Consider the following 24,736-nt stretch of genomic DNA (forward strand, 5'->3'; position numbering starts at 1 on the left):
TTAATCTTTTTTTTTTTTTTTTTTTTTTTTTTTTTTTTGAGACGAAGTCTCGCGCTGTGTCACCCAGGCTGGAGTGCAGTGGCGCGATCTCGGCTCACTGCAAGCTCCGCCTCCCAGGTTCAGGCCATTCTCCTGCCTCAGCCTCCGAGTAGCTGGGACTACAGGCGCCCGCCACCACGCCCGGCTAGTTTTTTGTATTTTTAGTAGAGACGGGGTTTCACCATGTTAGCCAGGATGGTCTCGATCTCCTGACCTCGTGATCTGCCCGCCTCGGCCTCCCAAAGTGCTGGGATTACAGGCTTGAGCCACCGCGCCCGGCCTCATCTCCATATCTTAAGACCCCTTACACTAAAATTATTTTTACTGCAAGAGAACAATCACTATGAAACATCTTTTTAACAGGGATGTCTTGGGGTTCAATTCTCTGTAAATACAGGACATTAGTAGCTAAAGGCCAAGTATTTACCTGTGTACCTTCGAGAGAGAGTTAACCTGGAGCCCAACCCAATGAAAGAAAGAATATTTACTTTGGAATAATAAAACTAAAATAAGAATAAATGAAACCACCTTAAAAGAACAGCTGTTAGGACTTTTGCATGATAATGTTGTATAGAATAAGTGAATGTACATTGAAAGAATAATTTCGATATCAACACAAAAATGACCTCACTATCTTTTCTGCAAACCTAGGATCCCGTTGAACTGACTTCAAGCCCAATACTCAGAAAAACAATCAGGTTGTCTTGGGTCTGGTCAAGGAGTGCATTGTTACTAAAAGTCATGGAAGGACCGGAAACATTATCAACTTCCTCACGGTCCCATGGCCTCTAATTTAAGAATTTCATTTTAGCCAGACCATGGTATTTATCTTACTAAAATTTCTTTGCTTCACTTATGATTTTATTCTGTATCTACCTAGTTCAGACCCTTCTGAGAACATGTTTTGCACAATATCTTCAACATACCAAATTTCAATTCTAATTTCTTTTTTTAAACTATTTTACCCTTTTAATGTTCCCATGTTTTTCCTGCTTTTTTCTGGTCCTGTGTTGTTACTTGGGGAAATTTGATGTGCTTCAGTTTCTTTCATTAAAGAAATTTCACACTCAAAACTGTGAAAATACATTTCTTGAAAATAAAATATTCATGTGCTGAATTTTTTTTGAAATCTACCAATTGAATAATAATAACTAAGCATTTAGTGAATTTTTCCTATGCTCTAAATAGAGTGCTAAGTTCTTTACTTAAGTTATCTCAATTGTAGACTACTTAGAGTTTCTTACTGGTATAAATATGGATCACTAGTGCTAATCTACTGAGTATTAAATACCTAGATTTTACTTCTCTTCGACAAAGGAACTCAGTGAGCACCTACTTGAAAACTGATGATGGTCCTGTAAGACACTATCCTATAATCAAATAATTCTGCAAGATTGAAAAATACAAATGAATCCCATACCTTCTACCTGACAAATCTGGCATGTGGAAATGTGCAATATTAATACTGAAATATAAATTCAATATTTATGTTGAAATGTAAATCTGTAGTTTATATAGCTTATATAAACTATAAACTAAATATATGTAAAAAATACAGAAATATGTATAAATATATTTTGCTTCCTTTCTGCCTTTCCTTCATATTCAATCCTCTTATTTGATTATTTTAGTTCTTTGACTAACGGCAGTTCCCATCTGTTTTTTAAGCAGCAGGATTCCATTTCTGTGGTCCTCGACTCTGAGTTAACTTTGCTATCAATTCTTCTCTCCTTTCTCCCTTTTACATTTATTCTAGTCACAAAATAAGTCTATCCAGCTGGCTTTTTCAGCCAGGATATATGATTTTGATATTCTGAGTTCATTTTCTGTACAGTTCTTAACTCTCTCAGTACTGATTGTTTTTTCATTTTATGTAGTAAAATATTAGCAGAAGCATCAATTTTTTATTGCAATAAACGTTTTAAGTGTCAAGTGCTTTTATGATGATGCAGTCAGAGACAGATTTTATATATAGCCTAGTGAATTGAAATGAATTAATTCTTAGGAGGTTTCATATCTTGTGGCCCAAGCACTGTATTACAACAGAAGGGCAAAGTCAGAGCACACTGCAAATCATCAGGGAAATATGCAAAACTAGCTGAAGTTTCTGAGTTCATAGAAGTAAGATCAGCATAGAGGTTATGGAAATAATAATGCATCACTGTGGCAAGTATCGTGTTGGAGGTCATAATCTTCACACCAAACACTGAGGCTGAAATATGCTGCTTGTCAAAACTGCCACCTGCTATAGGAGCAGCTGTGGATCCACGACCCCTGCTGGCCTCCAGACCACCTTGTTTGAGGGCATTCAAGTTGCTCCCACTGGAACTTCTCACTGTGTATATGTGCAAGCATATGGGCTCTTTAGGTCAAACTGTGGAAATAAACTGAAGAAATTAAAAGTCTCTACAATAGTAAAATTCTATTTTGAAATAATGAATATATGAGTGTCAGTAGACTTCAACAATGCCTAAAGTATATGAAAACCTAACTTATGAACTACACTTTTTTAAAAATAAAAAAGTCTGTTGTTTGGTGCAGCATGGAGCAAACTATTTTAGTTCAGCAACTTTTCTGGGTTTTTCAACAATACAGATAATGCATAGAGAGTAGCAACAACTTTCTAGTATTTAGTATGTCTGCAGGAAAGTCAATATATTGGTCAATTTGATGAGTCAAGAAACACCATAGACTGCATGAAATGGTAGTTCTGTTTTTGCTGTTATGATACACTGGCAATTAAAGGAATTACTGGATATGAAAGTACTCAATAAATCATAAAGAACAATACAGATGAAACATAACTTGTGTTTTAAAATATTTGGTTATAATAATTTCAAACTTACTAGTTTGAAATCTGTTTTCTACATTTTCATATTTAAGATATGTGTTTCTATGTGTGTTTTCAGATAATCACAAGGACTGTTCTGGTGTGTCCTTACACCTCACACGTCTGCCGTAAGTACTTCCATTTTTCCTAGAGCAGCAGCAAATTTACATCTTTGTGAACTTAGAGTGGGAAGTTCACTGTATTAATTATCTGTGGGTAAAAATTTACCTAAACTAACTGGCTTAAAACAACAAATATGTATTGTCTCATTTTCCTGTATGTCAGTAATTGGGCACACTTAGCTGGATCCTCAGGCATGTGGTCTCACACAGAGGCTGTAGTCAGAATCTTGACTGGGGCTTCAGTCAACTTAAGGCTTGACTGGGGAGGAGTCACTTCCAACATCACTCACATGATTGTCGGCAGGCTTCAGTTCTTTGCTGAGTGTTGGCTGGAGATCGCCCTCATATCCTTGCTAAGCAGGCTATAAACAGGGCAGCTCACAATATGGCAACTGGCCTCCATCATAGAAAGTAAGCAAATAAAGCAAGAGAGGGCGTGCATGCAAAATGGAAGCCTTTCAGTAACCTAATGTTTGAAATGACATACCATCACTTTTGCTATATTCTGTTTGTTAAAGATAAGTTACTAAGTAACTCAGGAATGGAAAACCAAACATTGTATGTTCTCACTCATAAGTGGGAGCTAAGCTATGAGGATGCAAAGGCATAAGAATGATGCAGTGGACTTTGAGGACTCCCTCAGGGGGAAAGGGTGGGAAGGAGGTGAGGGATAAAAGGCCACAAAGGCTACAAATTGAGTTCAGTGTATACTGCTTAGATGATGGGTGCACCAAAATCTCAGAAATCACCACTAAAGAATTTAGGTAACCAAATACCACCGTTCCCCAAAAATCTATGAAAATAAAAAAAAATGTTAAAAATGTTTAAAAAGATAAGTTACTATACTTCTTTTAGCCCACATTAAAGGGGAGGGGATTAGACCAGGGCATGAATGTCACAGCTAGGAATCATGAGAGCTGATTAGTCAATGTTCTCCAAAGAAACCTGAACCAATAGGATAGAGAGAAAGAGAAAGAGTTGTTGTAAGGGATTGGCTGACACTATTGTGGGGACTGATTAAGTTCTAAATACGTTGGGCCAATTGGAAATTCAAGGAAGGGTTGATGTTGCATTCTTGAGTCCAAAGGCAATTCACAGGCAGAATCCTTTCCTTTTGAGGGGACCTTAGTCTTTTCTCTTCAGGCTTTCCATGGATTAGATGAAGCCCACCCACACTATGGAAAATAATCTGCTTTACTCAAAGTTTAATTTAAAGGTTAATCACAGTTAAAAATCACCTACCCAGCAACACCTAGACTAGTGTTTGACCAAACAACCAGGCACCTGGCCAAGTCGACATGTAAAGTTAGCTATCACAGGAACCATTTAGAGCCTGCCTTCACATGAAAAATTATTTTTTAAGGAAAAAAAATTCTTCCTCATTTTCTGTTTCATTTTGATTTTCACAAGCATCACATTTTATAAACCAGAGTATTGAGGTATATGGTGTTTTTCCAAAACAGTCATTTAGACTTTTTCAGGTAATTTAGAAAAATATTATTTTTTTCTGCAGACAGCCTTTAATTGCTGGCATGTACCTTATGATGTCTGTTGACACTGTTATCCCAGCAGGAGAAAAAGGTGAGTAATGATTTTTTAATATTTACCATTACCTCATTACCTAAACTGTAGAAATGGATTTATGGTGTATTTTTTTTTTTTTTTTTTTTTTTTTTGAGACGCAGTCTCGCTCTGTCGCCCAGGCTGGAGTGCAGTGGCCGGATCTCAGCTCACTGCAAGCTCCGCCTCCTGGGTTCATGCCATTCTCCTGCCTCAGCCTCCCAAGTAGCTGGGACTACAGGCGCCCACCACCTCGCCCGGCTAATTTTTTGTATTTTTTAGTAGAGACGGGGTTTCACTGTGTTAGCCAGCATGGTCTCGATCTCCTGACCTCGTGATCCGCCCATCTCGGCCTCCCAAAGTGCTGGGATTACAGGCTTGAGCCACCGCCCCGGCCAAGGTGTATTTTTTATAAACTTTAAAAATAATCAATATTTTTACGTCTTGGAAAAATAAACCAATACTTTATTGTCCTTAGATTTAAAATAGATTTTTGTATTATTCCAAGCCAGTGGTTTATTACTTTTCCATTTTTTGTTGAGATGCTAGGAATTGAGGCCCTTGGGTAGATGTGTGTTATATAAATTAAAGAATAAATCTTGAGTATTTAAAAGTAAATCATCCATTCTTGAGATGCAGAGGACACACTGCATAATGAGCAGTAACACAAACTTCTACATAGAAAGGTTTACAAATTAAACGACTAGCAAATCCAACACCAACTTAGTCTTTAAACTTGGATATAGTTGGCTTATTACTTTACTTGCAAAATGGGGATGATCATAGCTGATTCTCCCAAGTTTACTAGAAGTGATGAGAATAAGTATAATATTATTTATCAATATATGTTATGATCCTCTAATGAAAGTGCCATATGATATATTGTTCATTTGTTTTCACTGGGAATCTCTTAAAGTTAATGACCAGTATGGTCTCTTTGTTACCATTTTTCATCTATTATAAAGTGAATATTTATTGAATAGTTACTGTGTTAGACTGTAAGGAAGGAACAGTATGAAATGTCCTCTTCTCAACAGGAACTGTCAATCTAGTGATCTTAGGTGTCTGCATTCAACTTTTCAAAAATTATTCCATTCCAAAAATAAAAACCAATTTTTAAGCTTTCTCAACTGGATAAATTTCAAGCTAAAGGTAACAAATTAAGCCTACGTTTTCACTAACAGAGTATTTTGATTTGGTTCTAGTCATTCTGTTTATGAATAAAATAAAAATATAAGGCAAGGGGTTCTGAATTCATGTGAGTAAAATGGCTGGCACAGAATAAGTGCTTAATATCTTGTGTGTTTAAGTCATAAGAAAACCTCAGTCCCTAGCATCTTGTGAATACCCTGTGCATACTTTTAGACAAGAATAATGTCATTTTCCAGTTGAATAGTGACTTTTGTCTGTGTTTTCATTTCCCACAGTGGTGAATTCTGACATTTCATGCCATTATAAAAATTATCCAATGCATGTCTTTGCCTATAGAGTTCACACTCACCATTTAGGTAAGAACTTTACATGTTAAATTATAAATATTTACCATTATGCTTCCTGGTGCCATAAACTAAAATGGGAATTGTGTTTGACCTTAAGTCTGTTTCAGTGAAAGTGATTTCATATAAGACCTTGAAATATTTTATGCTGTTTTATCATATTGTTTTTACTAAGATACTCAGTATTTGCGGCTCTGAAAATACTCAGATTTCTACTTTAAAGTAGGAAAGTAAATATGCCTTTTGTTTTTCTAATACCTCATTATATTATATGATTAAAATTTGTGTTTATTACAGGTAAGGTAGTAAGTGGATACAGAGTAAGAAATGGACAGTGGACACTGATTGGACGACAGAGCCCTCAGCTGCCACAGGTGTGTAAAATCTAGTTTAATTTTGAGAGAAAAAAATATTAACCAGCAGAAAGTAATTTTTAAAAATTATTATGCAACTCTTATGACTTTCTCTAAAAATCTCTAAATCTGCCTTAACTGTATAACTGAGCTGTGCAATCTCTTTTTTGCAGTTTCCTATTTGGTGCTTTATTAGTTTTCTCAATATGGTCAAAGCATGTTGGTGGCCTTTTACATCCCATCATTTGTTCAGAGACAGAATTTCAGACAGCTCTTCTATTATCACATTTATTCTGATTTTTATGGGATGCATTTGCTAATAGTACCTATTTGTTTATTTCAAAGTTTGGTGCTCTTGTCATAAAGTATAAAGTGATTAATTAAAGGTGAACTCTTTTTATCCAGTGATTATTTGTGTGTATGTGTGTGTGTCTGTTTCACTATCTGTCTTCGTCCTCTCTACCCAGAGTGTACCAAGCTTCACATTATTAAAGTATGTGGTTCTGTGATATATTGTATCAATAGAATTAAGGTCAAAAACCCTCTGATCAGTTGAATGGATGCTGAAAAAGCATTTGATAGCCGGGCGCGGTGGCTCACGCCTGTAATCCCAACACTTTGGGAGGCCGAGGCTGGTGGATCATGAGGTCAGGAGATCGAGACCATCCTGACTAACACGGTGAAACCCCGTCTCTACTAAAAATACAAAAACTTAGCCTGGCATGGTGGCAGGCGCCTGTAGTCCCAGCTACTTGGGAGGCTGAGGCAGGAGAATGGTGTGAACCTGGGAAGTGGAGCTTGCAGTAAGCCAAGACTGCGCCACTGCACTCCAGCCTGGGCAACAGAGTGAGACTCCATCTCAAAAAAAAAAAAAGCATTTGATAAAATTCAACATCCCTTCATGATAAAACCCTCAAAAAAAAAAAGGGTAAGGAACACAATCAAGCATGTAGTTCTGGATTTTATTGGTAATATTAATGATTCATTGTGTTTGTCTTTTTGGTAGGCTTTCTACCCTGTGGAGCACCCAGTTGATGTAAGTTTTGGTGACCTACTGGCTGCAAGATGTGTATTCACTGGTGAAGGAAGGACAGAAGCCACACACATTGGGTATGATTCTGCACATTCCACTATTTAAAGATATTTTATTGGGATAAGGCATGATTACAGGTTACAGCTATCTTTGTGAATAAATTGTACATTTTTTGTCCTGTCATGGACAATTACAACAAACTGTGGCATTTTATCATTTCAAAACTGATTGATTTGGATAAACCCCAGAACATATGCTCATTTTTTCATGCTTCTCTTTTTCTTACTTCCTCAAAACCTTCGATATCATACCTCTACATATTATAATTACCAAAGACTACATATTTCTTCCTCAGGCTCATCTTAATAAAGAAAATATAATGATAATGACAATTTTTTCTTAAGTGCCTTTTTGCCCTGTGTTCACGGGGTGTACATTTGGTGATTCCCGTTAAATACTCAGAACCATGATGTTAAAACTCCTGTGAATTTAATTTCCAGTTGTTTAGTCTACTAAATAAGGATAATAATATGCAACACTTTATCAAAAAAGAATGTCGAGCCTTTTAAATGGTTTTTTAAATAGTGAGCCTCCTTGAAATAATTATATCCTATAACACTACGTAAAATTTTCAAAGTACTATGAACTCTTTAAAAAAAACCTTACCTAAATGAAAAATGAAAGGTAGTTTCTTTTCATACTTTTTGATAGAAAAGAATCAAGGAGACTTCTTTTTATGTTAAACAAGGTTTTAAAATATTTACTGATGCCATCTGGAAGCTAGGGTTTTAAACCATTTATCTCTTAATCAAAGAGAAGTTACAGAAAGTAAGCATCTGAAAATATGCTTTAGATGCCCTCAAGATGATTCTTGTGATAGCAACACTAACTGTTGGCTGTATGGAGAAAGGGAAAAGGTACTGAGGCAGGTTTAAAAAAGAAAGCAGGAACATTTGCTATGGTGTAAAAGAATTTTTATGTCACTCTAAATGACTTTTTTATATTAGTAAGCATCAACTTTAAGGCTAAGGATAAAACAAATAAAACTTTATCAATTTCTGTTACAGAAATAGTTTCCAACAGCTTTGGTTTTTGATAAATGTGCTAAATTTGGGAAAGAGACTTCAGGAAAGCAATAGTATTATTGAGTTATGGGAAATGTTGATGGTAAGAAAAGGACTGACAAAGGAGGCATAACTAGATTTGAAAGAAAGAGCATAAGAAGTCCCTTCTTAACAATCTTTAAATACATGAGGTAACATGATTCAGAGGGTATCCATCAGTTGTTCATTTTATGTCAGTGCAGAGCCATAGGTAGTTTACTTAAATGCTCCAGATTATGGTAGTAAACTTTGTAGTAAGTAAACAGAGCAGTAAAAAATCCCTTTCAACACATCACTTGCATTGGTTACAAGTTTTAAGTGTGGAAAAAACAGAATTTTTTGCCTAGAGGTCTCTTTACATTTTGTTGGGGGAGGTTTGTTACTTTGGCCAAATTCTATCCTTCTGAGTTCTGTCTGTGAGGTAATATCCGCCATAGAAATTAATGACTTGTTACAGTACTGGGATGGGAGGCCAAAGTGATCTCTGGAGGCCTCTTTCAGTTCCATGAGTCTAGAATAATTCTTGTCTTTTTTAAAATGTGCATTTTGCTTTAAAATAATACCCTAAAATGACTACACTAATTTATCCTTTCATAAATCTCATGTGGACTAAAGGAAACACCATTTTGTAATAAAAATGAAATGGAAAGAAATCATAGGAAATTAACTTATTGGGTGAGCCCATATTCTGAATATTTAATTTCTACTACAGAAGCAATTTTTTTACCAGTGGAATGACAAACAAGACAAATTTTAATACATTTAAGTATGAATAAAAGTTTTCATAATAATGGATAATCATCTCATAGCAGTTAATATACTTTTTGTTTTTAGACAAATAACAACAGCAATGTGTCTCTGTTTTGTAAAATAATAAGCACAACCTCCATAGACTACTACAGGATCACACTTGTGAATGTAACCAGTGAAATAAACTAGTAATTTATGATGTCGGTTAAATTAAATGATACTCTGTTAATCCATATATCTCCTCTGCCTCTTTTCTTTTCCCACCTACCTCCAACCCACACATACAAATACACATTCCCACAGGACACAGATTTGAGCCCTGAGCCTGAAGCACACGTAGGTATAAATCACACTTATCTAAGGATAGGCTGGGGCCAGTAGTTGCCTCCTCCATGTACTGGGAGAACTCTCAGCTTCAAGTTTTAAACCTTTCTGTTCTGTGGTTACATGGAAACTAGGTTTTACAGAATAACTGTTGACAGTAGCCTACTAGGAAAGTTTTCAGTTGAGTGGTTCTTCTACCAAAACCAATCTTAACTGTATTAAGCTAGAAATTGTAGAACTGGGGAAAACTTTGCTTGGGTAGAACAATCATGGGTAACTTATGAAAAGCACTGAAAAGTAGAGGCTGATTTTCCCATAATAGGGATTCTTCTTAAAATACCACCATGTAAAAATAGGAGATGGATTTAACCACCTGAGTGTCCATAAATGGATGAATGCATAAAGAAAATGTGTTTTACACATGCATGATGAAATACTATTTAGCCTTTACAAAAGGGGAAATCCTGTCATTTGTGACAAGGTGGATGAATCTGAAGGATGTATTAAGTGAAATAAGCCAGGCACAGATATATTAATACAAATACCACATGATCTCACTTATATGTGGAGTCTAAAAAAGTTGAACTCATAGAAATAGAGAATAGAATGATGGTTACTGAAGGGTGGGGAAGGAGGTAATAGGAATTGTTAGAGGACATAAAGTTTCAGATAGACAGGAGGAATAGATTTTGAGACCTACTGCACAGAAGAATGACTGTAGTCAATATAAGGCACTATATATTTCAAAATAACTAAAAGAGGAAATGTCAAATGTTTCATGATTTAAAAAATGATAGGGCCGAGGGCAATGGCTCATGCCTGTAATCTCAGCACTTTGAGAGGCCAAGGTGGGTGGATCGCCTTAGGTCAGGAGTTCAAGAGCAGCTTGACCAACATGGTGAAACCCCATCTCTACAAAATAATTAGCCGGGCATGATGGTGGATGCCCATAATCCCAGCTACTCAGGAGGCTGAGGCTGGAGAATCGCCTGAACCTGGAAGGCAGAGGTTGCAGTGAGCTAAGATTGTGCCATTGTGCTTCAGCCTGGGCTACAGAGCAAATAACAGGAGTGATGTGTCCCTGTCTCCATCTCAAAATAAAAAAATAAAAAATAAATAAAAAAAGATAGGTAAGCAAAGTGATGGATTTGTTAATTAGTTTGATTTAATAGTACCGCACTGTATCTATATATTAAAAAATCACATCATACTTTACATTACAAAATTATTTTTTATTTCAATAGTTTTTGGAGAATAGGTGGTTTTTGTTACATGGATAAGTTCTTTAGGGATTTCTGCAATTTTGGTGCACCTGTCAGCCAAGCAATGTAAACTGTACCCAATATGTAGTTTTTTAAATCCGTAACCCCTTTCTACTCTTTCCCCCTGAGTCCCCAAAGTCCATTATATCATTCTTATGCCTTTGCCTCCATATGACTTAGCTCACACTTGTAAATGAGAAGATATGATTAAATGCTTACTATTATTTGTCAATCAAAAGTAATATTAATAATAAAAACTACTTTAAAAGTAGGTATATTTAATGAGATATATTAATAAATATACTTAGTGATAAAATGTTTTATCCATATATTTATTTTTATATACTAAATATGTATATCCTAAAGTTTCACCAAAGTATTACATATACTGACAACATAGTACTACTAATTGATCTATGAAGAAGCAATATTTTGTGCCTGACTGCATTACATATTTTATATTCAGGATGATACTTCTCTAAATTCATTTCAAATGTTTAGTCAAGTTTAAATAAAAACATAGAATTTAATTAAATCAGCCAATTAAGCTCATTAAGTCAGCTAATCAGGCTAAAAGTTTACAGGCTAAAATTTAATATTAATTACTGGGACTAGGTAGATAATATTTACCAATTTGGTCAGTTTTGTTGGTCATATTTTTCATTTGGAGTGGGTCATTTCATGAATATATGAATATTCATGGATACCAATATAGCACTGTAATCTGCATTTTTAAATATTATTACATGCAAAAATAAAGTTACATGATAAATAACTTCTTTTTTTTTTAATTTATTTATTATTATTATACTTTAAGTTGTAGGGTACATGTGCATAACGTGCAGGTTTGTTACATATGTATACTTGTGCCATGTTGGTCTGCTGCACCCATCAACTCATCATTTACATCAGGTATAACTCCCAGTGCAATCCCTCCCCCCTTCCCCCTCCCCATGATAGGCCCCGGCGTGTGATGTTCCCCTTCCTGAGTCCAAGTGATCTCATTGTTCAGTTCCCACCTATGAGTGAGAACATGCGGTGTTTGGTTTTCTGTTCTTGTGATAGTTTGCTAAGAATGATGGTTTCCAGCTGCATCCATGTCCCTACAAAGGACACAAACTCATCCTTTTTTGTGGCTGCATAGTATTCCATGGTGTATATGTGCCACATTTTCTTAATCCAATCTGTCACTGATGGACATTTGGGTTGATTACAAGTCTTTGCTATTGTGAATAGTGCTGCAATAAACATACGTGTGCATGTGTCTTTATAGCAGCATAATTTATAATCCTTTGGGTATATCCCCAGTAATGGGATGGCTGGGTCATATGGTACATCTAGTTCTAGATCCTTGAGGAATCGCCATACTGTTTTCCATAATGGTTGAACTAGTTTACAATCCCACCAACAGTGTAAAAGTGTTCCTATTTCTCCACATCCTCTCCAGCACCTGTTGTTTCCTGACTTTTTAATGATTGCCATTCTAACTGGTGTGAGATGGTATCTCATTGTGGTTTTGATTTGCATTTCTCTGATGGCGAGTGATGATGAGCATTTTTTCATGTGTCTGTTGGCTGTATGAATGTCTTCTTTTGAGAAATGTCTGTTCATATCCTTTGCCCACTTTTTGATGGGGTTGTTTGTTTTTTTCTTGTAAATTTGTTTGAGTTCTTTGTAGGTTCTGGATATTAGCCCTTTGTCAGATGAGTAGATTGCAAAAATTTTCTCCCATTCTGTAGGTTGCCTGTTCACTCTGATGGTAGTTTCTTTTGCTGTGCAGAAGCTCTTTAGTTTAATGAGATCCCATTTGTCAATTTTGGCTTTTGCTGCCGTTGCTTTTGGTGTTTTAGACATGAAGTCTTTGCCCATGCCTATGTCCTGAATGGTACTACCTAGGTTTTCCTCTAGGATTTTTATGGTATTAGGTCTAACATTTAAGTTTCTAATCCATCTTGAATTAATTTTCGTATAAGGAGTAAGGAAAGGATCCAGTTTCAGCTTTCTACTTATGGCTAGCCAATTTTCCCAGCACCATTTATTAAATAGGGAATCCTTTCCCCATTTCTTGTTTCTCTGAGGTTTCTCAAAGATCAGATGGCTGTAGATGTGTGGTATTATTTCTGAGGACTCTGTTCTGTTCCATTGGTCTATATCTCTGTTTTGGTACCAGTACCATGCTGTTTTGGTTACTGTAGCCTTGTAGTATAGTTTGAAGTCAGGTAGCGTGATGCCTCCAGCTTTGTTCTTTTGACTTAGGATTGTCTTGGAGATGCGGGCTCTTTTTTGGTTCCATATGAACTTTAAAGCAGTTTTTTCCAATTCTGTGAAGAAACTCGTTGGTGGCTTGATGGGGATGGCATTGAATCTATAAATTACCTTGGGCAGTATGGCCATTTTCATGATATTGATTCTTCCTATCCATGAGCATGGTATGTTCTTCCATTTGTTTGTGTCCTCTTTTATTTCACTGAGCAGTGGTTTGTAGTTCTCCTTGAAGAGGTCCTTTACATCCCTTGTAAGTTGGATTCCTAGGTATTTTATTCTCTTTGAAGCAATTGTGAATGGAAGTTCATTCCTGATTTGGCTCTCTGTTTGTCTGTTACTGGTGTATAAGAATGCTTGTGATTTTTGCACATTAATTTTGTATCCTGAGACTTTGCTGAAGTGGCTTATCAGCTTAAGGAGATTTTGGGCTGAGACAATGGGGTTTTCTTTTTTTTTTTTTTTTTTTTTGGAAAGTTGAATATTTTATTTACACATATAAAGTGGGAATGAAAATTGGGCAAGGGCAGGAAGATGACTCCAGCTCAGTCGGTGATGATGAGCTCGTCCACCCCCCAGTCTTCATAGCTCCCATCTGGCAGGTAACGGCGAATGATGATGGGGATCTTTCGGGCCTTGAGTTCCTTCATGGCAATGAGCAGAGGATCTGTCTCCCCCTCCAGCTCTACCATCACAGGGGCACACATCGCAATCTGGAGCGCTCGGGTGCCCAGCACACGGGCTCGCTCGTACTTGGTCATATATGGTGTGGTGATTCGCTTCTGGTTGGCCTGCGGTCGCTCCCCAGAGGGGAGGATCTCGACATTCTCCTGGCCTTCCTCTTCAGCATTCTCCAAGTCATCTAGCCCTTCATCCTCCTCCACATCATCAAAGTCGTCACCATCAAAATTGTCCTCGTTGTCTGACATGACACCCTCGCCTCAGGGACCCCGCTGCGTCCCGGTCCCGCACGGAGACCGGCAAAGCGCGCCTCTACAACTCCGACAATGGGGTTTTCTAAATATACAATCATGTCATCTGCAAAGAGGGACAATTTGACTTCTTCTTTTCCTAACTGAATACCCTTGATTTCTTTCTCTTGCCTAATTGCCCTAGCCAGAACTTCCAACACTATGTTGAATAGGAGTGGTGAGAGAGGGCATCCCTGTCTTGTGCCAGTTTTCAAAGGGAATGCTTCCAGTTTTTGCCCATTCAGTATGATATTGGCTGTGGGTTTGTCATAAATAGCTCTTATTATTTTGAGGTATGTTCCATCAATACCGAATTTATTGAGCGTTTTTAGCATGAAGGGCTGTTGAATTTTGTCAAAAGCCTTTTCTGCATCGATTGAGATAATCATGTGGTTCTTGTCTTTGGTTCTGTTTATATGCCGGATTATGTTTATTGATTTGTGAATGTTGAACCAGCCTTGCATCCCAGGGATGAAGCCCACTTGATCATGGTGGATAAGCTTTTTGATGTGTTGCTGAATCCGGTTTGCCAGTATTTTATTGAGGATTTTTGCATCAATGTTCATCAGGGATATTGGTCTAAAATTCTCTTTTTTTGTTGTGTCTCTGCCAGGCTTTGGTATCAGGATGATGTTGGCCTCATAAAATGAGTTAGGGAGGATTCCCTCTTTTTCTATTGATTGGAATAGTTTCAGAAGGAATGGTACCAGCTCCTCCTTGTACCTCTGGTAGAATTCAGCTGTGAATCCATCTGGTCCTGGACTTTTTTTGGTTGGTAGGCTATTAATTATTGCCTCAATTTCAGAGCCTGCTATTGGTCTATTCAGGGATTCAACTTCTTCCTGGTTTAGTCTTGGAAGAGTGTACGTGTCCAGGAAATTATCCATTTCTTCTAGATTTTCCAGTTTATTTGCGTAGAGGTGTTTATAGTATTCTCTGATGGTAGTTTGTATTTCTGTGGGGTCGGTGGTGATATCCCCTTTATCATTTTTTATTGCGTCTAGTTGATTCTTCTCTCTTTTCTTCTTTATTAGTCTTGCTAGTGGTCTGTCAATTTTGTTGATCTTTTCAAAAAACCAACTCCTGGATTCATTGATTTTTTGGAGGGTTTTTTGTGTCTCTATCTCCTTCAGTTCTGCTCTGATCTTAGTTATTTCTTGCCTTCTGCTAGCTTTCGAATGTGTTTGCTCTTGCTTCTCTAGTTCTTTTAATTGCGATGTTAGAGTGTCAATTTTAGATCTTTCCTGCTTTCTCTTGTGGGCATTTAGTGCTATAAATTTCCCTCTACACACTGCTTTAAATGTGTCCCAGAGATTCTGGTATGTTGTATCTTTGTTCTCATTGGTTTCAAAGAACATCTTTATTTCTGCCTTCATTTCGTTATGTACCCAGTAGTCATTCAGGAGCAGGTTGTTCAGTTTCCATGTAGTTGAGCGGTTTTGATTGAGTTTCTTAGTCCTGAGTTCTAGTTTGATTGCACTGTGGTCTGAGAGACAGTTTGTTATAATTTCTGTTCTTGTACATTTGCTGAGGAGTGCTTTACTTCCAATTACATGGTCAATTTTGGAGTAAGTACGATGTGGTGCTGAGAAGAATGTATATTCTGTTGATTTGGGGTGGAGAGGTCTATAGATGTCTATTAGGTCTGCTTGCTGCAGAGATGAGTTCAATTCCTGGATATCCTTGTTCACTTTCTGTCTCGTTGATCTGTCTAATGTTGACAGTGGAGTGTTGAAGTCTCCCATTATTATTGTATGGGAGTCTAAGTCTCTTTGTAAGTCTCTAAGGACTTGCTTTATGAATCTGGGTGCTCCTGTATTGGGTGCATATATATTTAGGATAGTTAGCTCTTCCTGTTGAATTGATCCCTTTACCATTATGTAATGGCCTTCTTTGTCTCTTTTGATCTTTGATGGTTTAAAGTCTGTTTTATCAGAGACTAGTATTGCAACCCCCGCTTTTTTTTTGTTCTCCATTTGCTTGGTAAATCTTCCTCCATCCCTTTATTTTGAGCCTATGTATGTCTCTGCGTGTGAGATGGGTCTCCTGAATACAGCAGACTGATGGGTCTTGACTCTTTATCCAGTTTGCCAGTCTGTGTCTTTTAATTGGAGCATTTAGTCCGTTTACATTTAAGGTTAAGATTGTGATGTGTGAACTTGATCCTGCCATTATGATATTAACTGGTTATTTTGCTCGTTAGTTGATGCAGTTTCTTCCTAGCCTCGATGGTCTTTACATTTTGGCATGTTTTTGCAATGGCTGGTAGCAGTTGTTCCTTTCCATGTTTAGTGCTTCCTTCAGGGTCTCTTGTAAGGCAGGCCTAGTGGTGACAAAATCTCTAAGCATTTGCTTATCTGTAAAGGATTTTATGTCTCCTTCACTTATGAAACTTAGTTTGGCTGGATATGAAATTCTGGGTTTAAAATTCTTTTCTTTAAGAATGTTGAATATTGGCCCCCACTCTCTTCTGGCTTGTAGAGTTTCTGCCGAGAGATCTGCTGTTAGTCTGATGGGCTTCCCTTTGTGGGTAACCCGACCTTTCTCTCTGGCTGCCCTTAAGATTTTTTCCTTCATTTCAACTTTGGTGAATCTGGCAATTATGTGTCTTGGAGTAGCTCTTCTCGAAGAGTATCTTTGTGGCGTTCTCTGTATTTCCTGGATTTGAATGTTGGCCTGCCCTACTAGGTTGGGGAAGTTCTCCTGGATGATATCCTGAAGAGTGTTTTCCAACTTGGTTCCATTTTCCCCTTCACTTTCAGGCACCCCAATCAGACGGAGATTTGGTCTTTTTACATAATCCCATACTTCTTGCAGGCTTTGTTCATTTCTTTTTCTTCTTTTTTCTTTTGGTTTCTCTTCTCGCTTCATTTCATTCATTTGATCCTCAATCGCTGATACTCTTTCTTCCAGTTGATCGAGTCGGTTACTGAAGCTTGTGCATTTGTCACGTATTTCTCGTGTCATGGTTTTCATCTCTTTCATTTCGTTTATGACCTTCTCTGCATTAATTACTCTAGCCATCAATTCTTCCACTTTTTTTTCAAGATTTTTAGTTTCTTTGCGCTGGGTACGTAATTCCTCCTTTAGCTCTGAGAAATTTGATGGACTGAAGCCTTCTTCTCTCATCTCGTCAAAGTCATTCTCCGTCCAGCTTTGATCCGTTGCTGGCGATGAGCTGCGCTCCTTTGCCGGGGGTGATGCAGTCTTATTTTTTGAATTTCCAGCTTTTCTGCCCTGCTTTTTCCCCATCTTTGTGGTTTTATCTGCCTCTGGTCTTTGATGATGGTGATGTACTGATGGGGTTTTGGTGTAGGTGTCCTTCCTGTTTGATAGTTTTCCTTCTAACAGTCAGGACCCTCAGCTGTAGGTCTGCTGGAGATTGCTTGAGGTCCACTCCAGACCCTGTTTGCCTGGGTATCAGCAGCAGAGGCTGCAGAAGATAGAATATTTCTGAACAGCGAGTGTACCTGTCTGATTCTTGCTTTGGAAGCTTCCTCTCAGGGGTGTACTCCACCCTGTGAGGTGTGGGGTGTCAAGACTGCCCCTAGTGGGGGATGTCTCCCAGTTAGGCTACTCAGGGGTCAGGGACCCACTTGAGCAGGCAGTCTGTCCCTTCTCAGATCTCAGCCTCCGTGTTGGGAGATCCACTGCTCTCTTCAAAGCTGTCAGACAGAGTCATTTGCGTCTGCAGAGGTTTCTGCTTCGTTATTGTTTACTGTGCCCTGTCCCCAGAGGTGGAGTCTACAGAGACAGGCAGGTTTCCTTGAGCTGCTGTGAGCTCCACCCAGTTCGAGCTTCCCAGCAGGTTTGTTTACCTACTTAAGCCTCAGCAATGGCGGGCGCCCCTCCCCCAGCCTTGCTGCTGCCTTGCGGGTAGATCACAGACTGCTGTGCTAGCAATGAAGGAGGCTCCGTGGGTGTGGGACCCTCCCGGCCAGGTGTGGGATATGATCTCCTGGTGTGCCTTTTTGCTTAAAGCGCAGTATTGGGGTGGGAGTTACCCGATTTTCCAGGTGTTGTGTGTCTCAGTTCCCCTGGCTAGGAAAAGGGATTCCCTTTCCCCTTGCGCTTCCCAGGTGAGGCAATGCCTCGCCCTGCTTCAGCTCTCGCTGGTCGGGTTGCAGCAGCTGACCAGCACCAGTCGTCCGGCACTCCCCAGTGAGATGAACCCAGTACCTCAGTTGAAAATGCAGAAATCACCGGTCTTCTATGTCGCTCGAGCTGGGAGTTGGAGACTGGAGCTGTTCCTATTCGGCCATCTTGCTCCGCCCTCCCCGATAAATAACTTCTTAATGTATACATTTAAAAGCACCATAAAACTTTTTAAGAAATGTTTAACAGTTTTGTAAAATGACTAAAGTTTTTATATTTCTTTCTAAAGTTAGTAATACCACTTTTGCCTATTCTCAAGCCTAACATTTGTTGAATATAAAGGGGGTAGAGGTGAAGGAATTCTTGAGCTATTGGAGTGTTTGCAGTATAGACATGGAATACAATGATATTTGAAATTTTTTAAGTCGTACATTTCAGATTACTTGGTACTTTATTAAATCTGTATTTACATATCTTTCTAATGTAATATATTTTTATAAAAGCTCTCATGGAACCTAGGTAAACAGATTAGACAGATGGATAAACAGATATGGATATAAATAGATAAATATGTTCAGAAATCCCACAGGTCAACTGAGTACAAAAAATTGACCTGACTTATTATTCAATAGTATAATATACTAGGGAAAACATGCTATGTCATATGAAGTTGTAAACATTTATTAAGCAAGATTATTCATTCTTCCTTCATTCAACACATACTTATTTTTTATTTTTTCTTTTTTTTCTTTTTTTTTATTATTATTATACTTTAAGTTCTAGGGTACATGTGCATAACATGCAGGTTTGTTACATATGTATACTTGTGCCATGTTGGTGTGCTGCACCCATCAACTCTTCAGCACCCCTCAACTCGTCATTTACATCAGGTATAACTCCCAGTGCAATCCCTCAATTTTCAGGTTCACACATTATGTCAGACCTAAAGCTATTTATATTAAGTATGTCAGTATAAAACAGGAAGTTATCACATAAGCACTTTATTATGCAAGAAGATGAAATAAATGCACTACTGTAATTTTGGAATATAAGTAATGCCAGCAGTCATCATTTTAAGTAATCACACTGGCATTGGGGAATGTTTAAAGGGCCATTCAGTGTACATAATCTCCCTTCCTACTTTCTCATGTTAATAAATCACTGAGATTAGCAGAGTTGAATTGCATATGTTGATCTCGGTGGAAATTAAGGGTACATGTGTCAAAATACTCCCTTAGGAATACAGAAAGCAATTTGTCTTAAAATGAGATTTTTTGTTTTTGAATGAAAGGTGAATGATTGTAAAATAAAATAAGGAAACTGTGATGCTGATACTAAGGATGATTTGACTCCTAACATTTTTAGCATATGATAGTTTCTCTGTCACATAGGAGCTCAGAGTTACCTTGACTACAAATCTAATTATAGATGGAAAGGAATAAAGTATGACTCTTTTTGTTCAGCTCTTTTAATGAAATTTTCCTTGTGATAGCAAAAATTCCTAAATTATTTGATCAAATTCAATTTTGAGTCATAGAATTGGTGCCCCAAATGAACTGTATTGGTGAGCTGCTTAATAAGTCTCAGAAAGTCATGTGTGTAAAGGTGTACACATTTATATGTGTATCAAATTAACACATAATATATGTGTAATTGAATTAGTGTATTGTGTGTGTATATATATGTGCATAGGCATACACACATACATATATGTATACTTTTACACATATATGCATAATTTTTCTCAAAAGTTAATTCAGTACAGGGTAAGATAATTCACTTTTGAGGAAATAACTTGGAACATTCGCTTATATTTTTATTTTTTATTTTCTCAAATATACTATTTAAAATAATAAAGTGTAATCATACGTTGTAGAGGACAAAGAGTTCATTATTTAGAAAGTTACTCATTTTCCTTTATTTGCTATACTTAAGTACATGTGTTTTTCAAACACGTAACCTTGTACCTTGGTACACACTATTTCTAATATAGTAATTGCTGCCTTTGTCTCCAATATTAGTATAAAATTATTCTAAACTTATGCCACCTTTTAATTTCATATTCTTCTCCATAATGACTATCTACAATTTTCTTTTGTTTTTAAATTGTTACTTACTGCTTTTTGGTGATAACAACGAATTTAATTTAGTAAGAGTAACTTATTGTCCTGACTTACTCTGAGCCCACATTGCACAGTTTAATTCCTTGTTCTCAGATAATTACCTTTCACTTGTTTGAAATAAAATTTTTACTTTTAGTACAATTTCTTTTCAAATGTATATTAAAAACAAATCCTTCCAAATATACATGTAACACATTTAAAAGCACCAAAATTATCTTTGAGGAAATATATATTAACAAGATATTTTATATTAGTTATTTTGAAACTTTGCGATATTAGTTGCTTCTTAAATCTCTAATGGATTTTTCTGAAAGCTTAAACTATGTGTTTATCTGAATGGGTGGACAGATGGAAGGATACAGATAGAACATACATAGATATTTACCTGTCTATATACAGATAAGACATGTTATGAAACATTTCTAGCTACACATCTGTATGCATATATATGCATATTCATTTGAATAGCTTTATATAGCTTTATTACATGCACACTACTCTTTTGAAGAAATCCTTTTGATTGGTCATTCTTTAACAATACTAGCATTTTGTTTCTACCTATGTAAGAGCAAATCTTACAATACAACTTTTCTTAAATTATGCCCTGGAACACACAGCAACATAAAGGAGCCTGGTCAGATTCCTTTAGGGAATAGAACTTACTGTATCCACCCCTCTACCCCTCCATACAGTCATGAGCACATTGTGTATTAAAGGATCAGGCAGTGCAACATTGTTTAACTTGTATAGACCAACATTTTCATTTGGTCATATGGTAAGTTTTTTGTTTGTTTGTTTGTTTGTTTTGTTTGCTTTTTTTTTTTTAAGACGGAGTCTCAGTCTGTCACCCAGGCTGGAGCGCAGTGGCGCACAATCTCGGCTCACTCCAACCTCTGCCGCCCAGGTTCAAGCAATTCTCCTGCCTCAACCTTCTGAGTAGCTGGGATTACAGGCGCCTGCCACTGCACCTAGCTAATTTTTGCTTTTTCAGTAGAGACGAGGTTTCACCATCTTGGCCAGGCTTGTCTTGAACTCCTGACCTAATGATCCACCCACCTCGGCCTCCCAAAGTGCTGGGATTACAGGCATGAGCCACCGTGCCCGGCCGGTCATATGGTAATTTTTTCTCAACTCATCTGTAAGCATTTCAGGCACCAAAGTTTTGTGGTAATAATTGTGGAAATATTACTCCAGAAGAAAATTAGGATGAGTAAAAAAAATTCTAGAATTCCCTAACTATTTTATAAAAACATATAATAGCTCACAGAACAAACAATTTCCATTTATGCAACAGAGAACACACCGGCCCAAGGGACCAACAATATTTAGACCAGCAGGGATAGTTACTTCATTCTGTGTAGGTTTTTAGTAAGGAAAAAAACGAGGATACTGGTTGTCTTACATATGCTGTTGTGGGTGGGTATACCTTCTCCAGTGAAAACGTGGGTATTGACATTCCCAAAAAGAGAAAATGCGGAAGGACCCATCCATTGATGAGTTGCAAGTTTCATGAATTATTATATGAATTTAAAATGTTTTTCCTTTCATTAATTTGAGATGCTTAAATGATTATTTTGCTTTTCCTCTCTGCAAGATGATTAAAGGTTTTTAAAGCTAGAGCCATATCTTAAATTCCTTTTTCCTTTTTGCTCAGTTGATCTACACATACCTCCTTTTTTTTAATCAGGAAAGAGAAGGATAATATGGCGGGAGGCTCCGGTTTATTATTTTTGCAACAGCCATTCCTTTTATAGCACGTACTGACCAACTCCAAGGCTGTTAAAATGTAATTCTTAGGAATGGTGTTTTGACACTATGAAGACGTACAGTAAACAGATGTTTGTTTGGGTTTGCACTTCACTATTTGCTTATATTTCACGGGAGAAGCAGTTACACTGACAGGTATCAGATTCAGAGAGTGAGAAGCCAAATGATTTCTAAAGCATAAACAGAGCTTCCAATGGCAGAGGCTTATTCCTGTGGTCTCTCAAGGGCTCTACATTTTCAAAGCTTAGAAAAATCAAATCCCTTTGTAAAATATTTTTATTTTTTTCCTTCCCTTGCTGATGTCATATCGTTGCTATGGAGAGAAAGTGAGTGCTGCATGACATTGCTGGAAAAATAAACACTGATATATTTCTGTACGGCAAATAACCTACCTCATAGCTTTTTTCATTAGTGTAGTCTTGCTAAAAATTGTCAATACTAATACTAAAATGGAAGTGTTCCTTTGCCCAAACAACTTTGCTATATAAAAGTCTTGTGAAGGTGTACTTAAATAGTTCCTTCCTAATAATACTAAAGAGAATGAAATATATAATAACCCATGTGAGGTGAGGAAGCAAAATACATGTTTTGTAAACTATTAGATTTTTTTTCTATCATTGGGAACTTTTTTCTTGGAAATGTCCACTGTTTTAAAATCTATTTTTAACATTGAGTCATTCAACTGTACAGCATTTCTTCTGTCACATCTCAGCCCTTAAAAAAGATGAGTGCTGATTTCATTTTGAGTCATTCCTGAGGCATTCTTTTCAACCCTACTATAAAAGCCTAGCTGCCAAGAAGACATCAGAGATACACTTTGAATGTCTTAGTGTGGACACATGATTCTAGATTCATCTGGCCATGAGGAAGGAGGCAGTTAACCAAAAACAAGGTCCAGGACTTTTAGTGTTAAGGGGAAAAGCCATTTTTAAAGACTTATAATAAATAATATATGATAATTCTATTGAAGGTTGCTGATTTTTACCATTGTTATGGAAATAATAAAGATTTTCCATGGGAACAGTAACTTTTCTCAGTCTAGAATTTTAGCAAATAGGAGGGGGCTAAAGAATAAAAAGATTCAAGAGAGAAAAGAAAGTACCATATCCCTCATCTACTAAAATGCCATTTTCATCAGTGGTATTTAGTAGTGTTCATGGTGTGCCTGCAAACTGACACTCCATTGTTAAGTGGAAATATGCCTTTGACAATGTGCTTTTGATGTTGAAAACTGTGATGGGTTTTAATGAAAGCTATAAAATAAATGCACAGTATTTCTACCTTTGAATCCGTTGCTGGCAGATTTAATGGCTGCATTTTTCTTGCATTAAGCATGCGTTTTATGTGAATGGTTGATTTGTTATATCTATTTTTTTGCCTGCAGTGGCACATCTAGTGATGAAATGTGCAACTTATACATTATGTATTACATGGAAGCCAAGCATGCAGTTTCTTTCATGACCTGTACCCAGAATGTAGCTCCAGATACGTTCAGAACCATACCACCAGAGGCCAACATTCCAATTCCCGTGAAGTCTGATATGGTTATGATGCATGAACATCACAAAGGTAATAATTGATGTTTAATATAAAGTAATATATAATTTTGTATTTTATATTTTTGTATGTATCTTGTTTGACTATATTTAAAACCATCTTTATTCCCTTCTTCTATCTACCAGTCACATGTACACACTATTTCTTATTTTCTCATTTTTCTCTTTCATATCCTATCTCCCCTCCCTGACATGTCCCCATCAAAACAGTTAAAGAGGAAAATCTCAGCCAGGGACAAAACAGATTTGTTTTGGGACCAATCCCATAAATGTAGACCTTTCCTCATTTAATTCATGTTTTCTCATTTCCTCATCTAACTCCTTCCTTAACCAGTAATGACTTACACAATTTATGAATTTATGCACCATGTTCTAAAGATCACTACAGTTTGCCGGGGAAAATAGTTATCATCTCCAGCCATACTTTAAATTATCCATTTAATGGGCTTCTTCAGGCAAAGAACAATTATTGATTTGTGAAGCATTGCTAGTCTTGACTTTTTTTTATCTAATTCTCAGAATTGTTCTTTAACATATATATATATTGTTCATCTGCAAAATGGTCATATTGACTGTCACTCTTTAACTGAAAATTGCAAAGTCTACTCCCTGTTTTGTTGCATGAAGTATGCTGAGACTTCGATTGAGTTTTGCAAGTTCAGTCTTAACATGCGAGAGCAGCTTCTTATTTCTTTCTAGTGGAAATTTTATGAGAGAAGTTAGCATAGCATTCTGGCCATTTATTAAGATTCTACTATATTTAGAGAATATGCCTTAAAGTGTTCTTAAATCTTCTTAAAACAGTACTAAATTTAATTTAAGAAAACAAATATGAGTCATTTTGTCAATGCATTTTGAAAATTCTGTATCATTTATATATTATTGAAAGGGTAGTTGACCTAGTTATTAAGTCAGATGTCTGGTAATTTGTAGGTTTTGCTGGGGGGTCGGGGAGGTGGGGAGTTTATGAATTAGAGCATTTCTATCATATGAATTCTTAATACTTTAATAAGCACAAGACCCTGAATAGTATTTTTATGTTTATGGAGTATTTCCAATAAACTATTTTAAGTATGTAATACATATGATA

At 36.9% G+C, this 24,736-nt stretch overlaps 2 protein-coding genes across 14 annotated transcripts in view; one reads left to right on the forward strand and one right to left on the reverse strand.

Moving 5' to 3' along the window:
• The window catches only part of PAM (peptidylglycine alpha-amidating monooxygenase), a 282,350-nt gene that overhangs the window by 188,113 nt on the left and 69,501 nt on the right, over nucleotides 1-24,736 (forward strand). For all 13 annotated transcript variants that reach the window (XR_003119985.1, XM_025389313.1, XM_025389316.1 and 10 more), the window contains 6 exons: nucleotides 2,949-2,997; nucleotides 4,505-4,572; nucleotides 5,979-6,059; nucleotides 6,345-6,421; nucleotides 7,407-7,510; nucleotides 23,475-23,659. Coding sequence is in view for 12 of the 13 variants with exons in the window: in XM_025389313.1 (XP_025245098.1) it covers nucleotides 2,949-2,997; nucleotides 4,505-4,572; nucleotides 5,979-6,059; nucleotides 6,345-6,421; nucleotides 7,407-7,510; nucleotides 23,475-23,659 (564 nt within the window). In the remaining variant the exon portion in view is untranslated. The remainder of the gene's footprint in view (nucleotides 1-2,948; nucleotides 2,998-4,504; nucleotides 4,573-5,978; nucleotides 6,060-6,344; nucleotides 6,422-7,406; nucleotides 7,511-23,474; nucleotides 23,660-24,736) is intronic.
• LOC112626917 (DNA-directed RNA polymerases I, II, and III subunit RPABC2) lies at nucleotides 13,580-14,130 on the reverse strand. The gene has a single exon (XM_025389325.1). The coding sequence runs from the start codon at nucleotides 14,061-14,063 to the stop codon at nucleotides 13,680-13,682; it is 384 nt and encodes a 127-aa protein (XP_025245110.1). The 5' UTR covers nucleotides 14,064-14,130; the 3' UTR covers nucleotides 13,580-13,679.

The sequence above is a fragment of the Theropithecus gelada genome, chromosome 6, assembly GCF_003255815.1.
Source record: "Theropithecus gelada isolate Dixy chromosome 6, Tgel_1.0, whole genome shotgun sequence".
Lineage (NCBI taxonomy): Eukaryota > Metazoa > Chordata > Mammalia > Primates > Cercopithecidae > Theropithecus > Theropithecus gelada.

Bases quoted from the DNA above. Each gene is read 5' to 3' on its own strand.
- LOC112626917 (XM_025389325.1), bottom strand. From the start codon at position 14,063: ATGTCAGACAACGAGGACAATTTTGATGGTGACGACTTTGATGATGTG.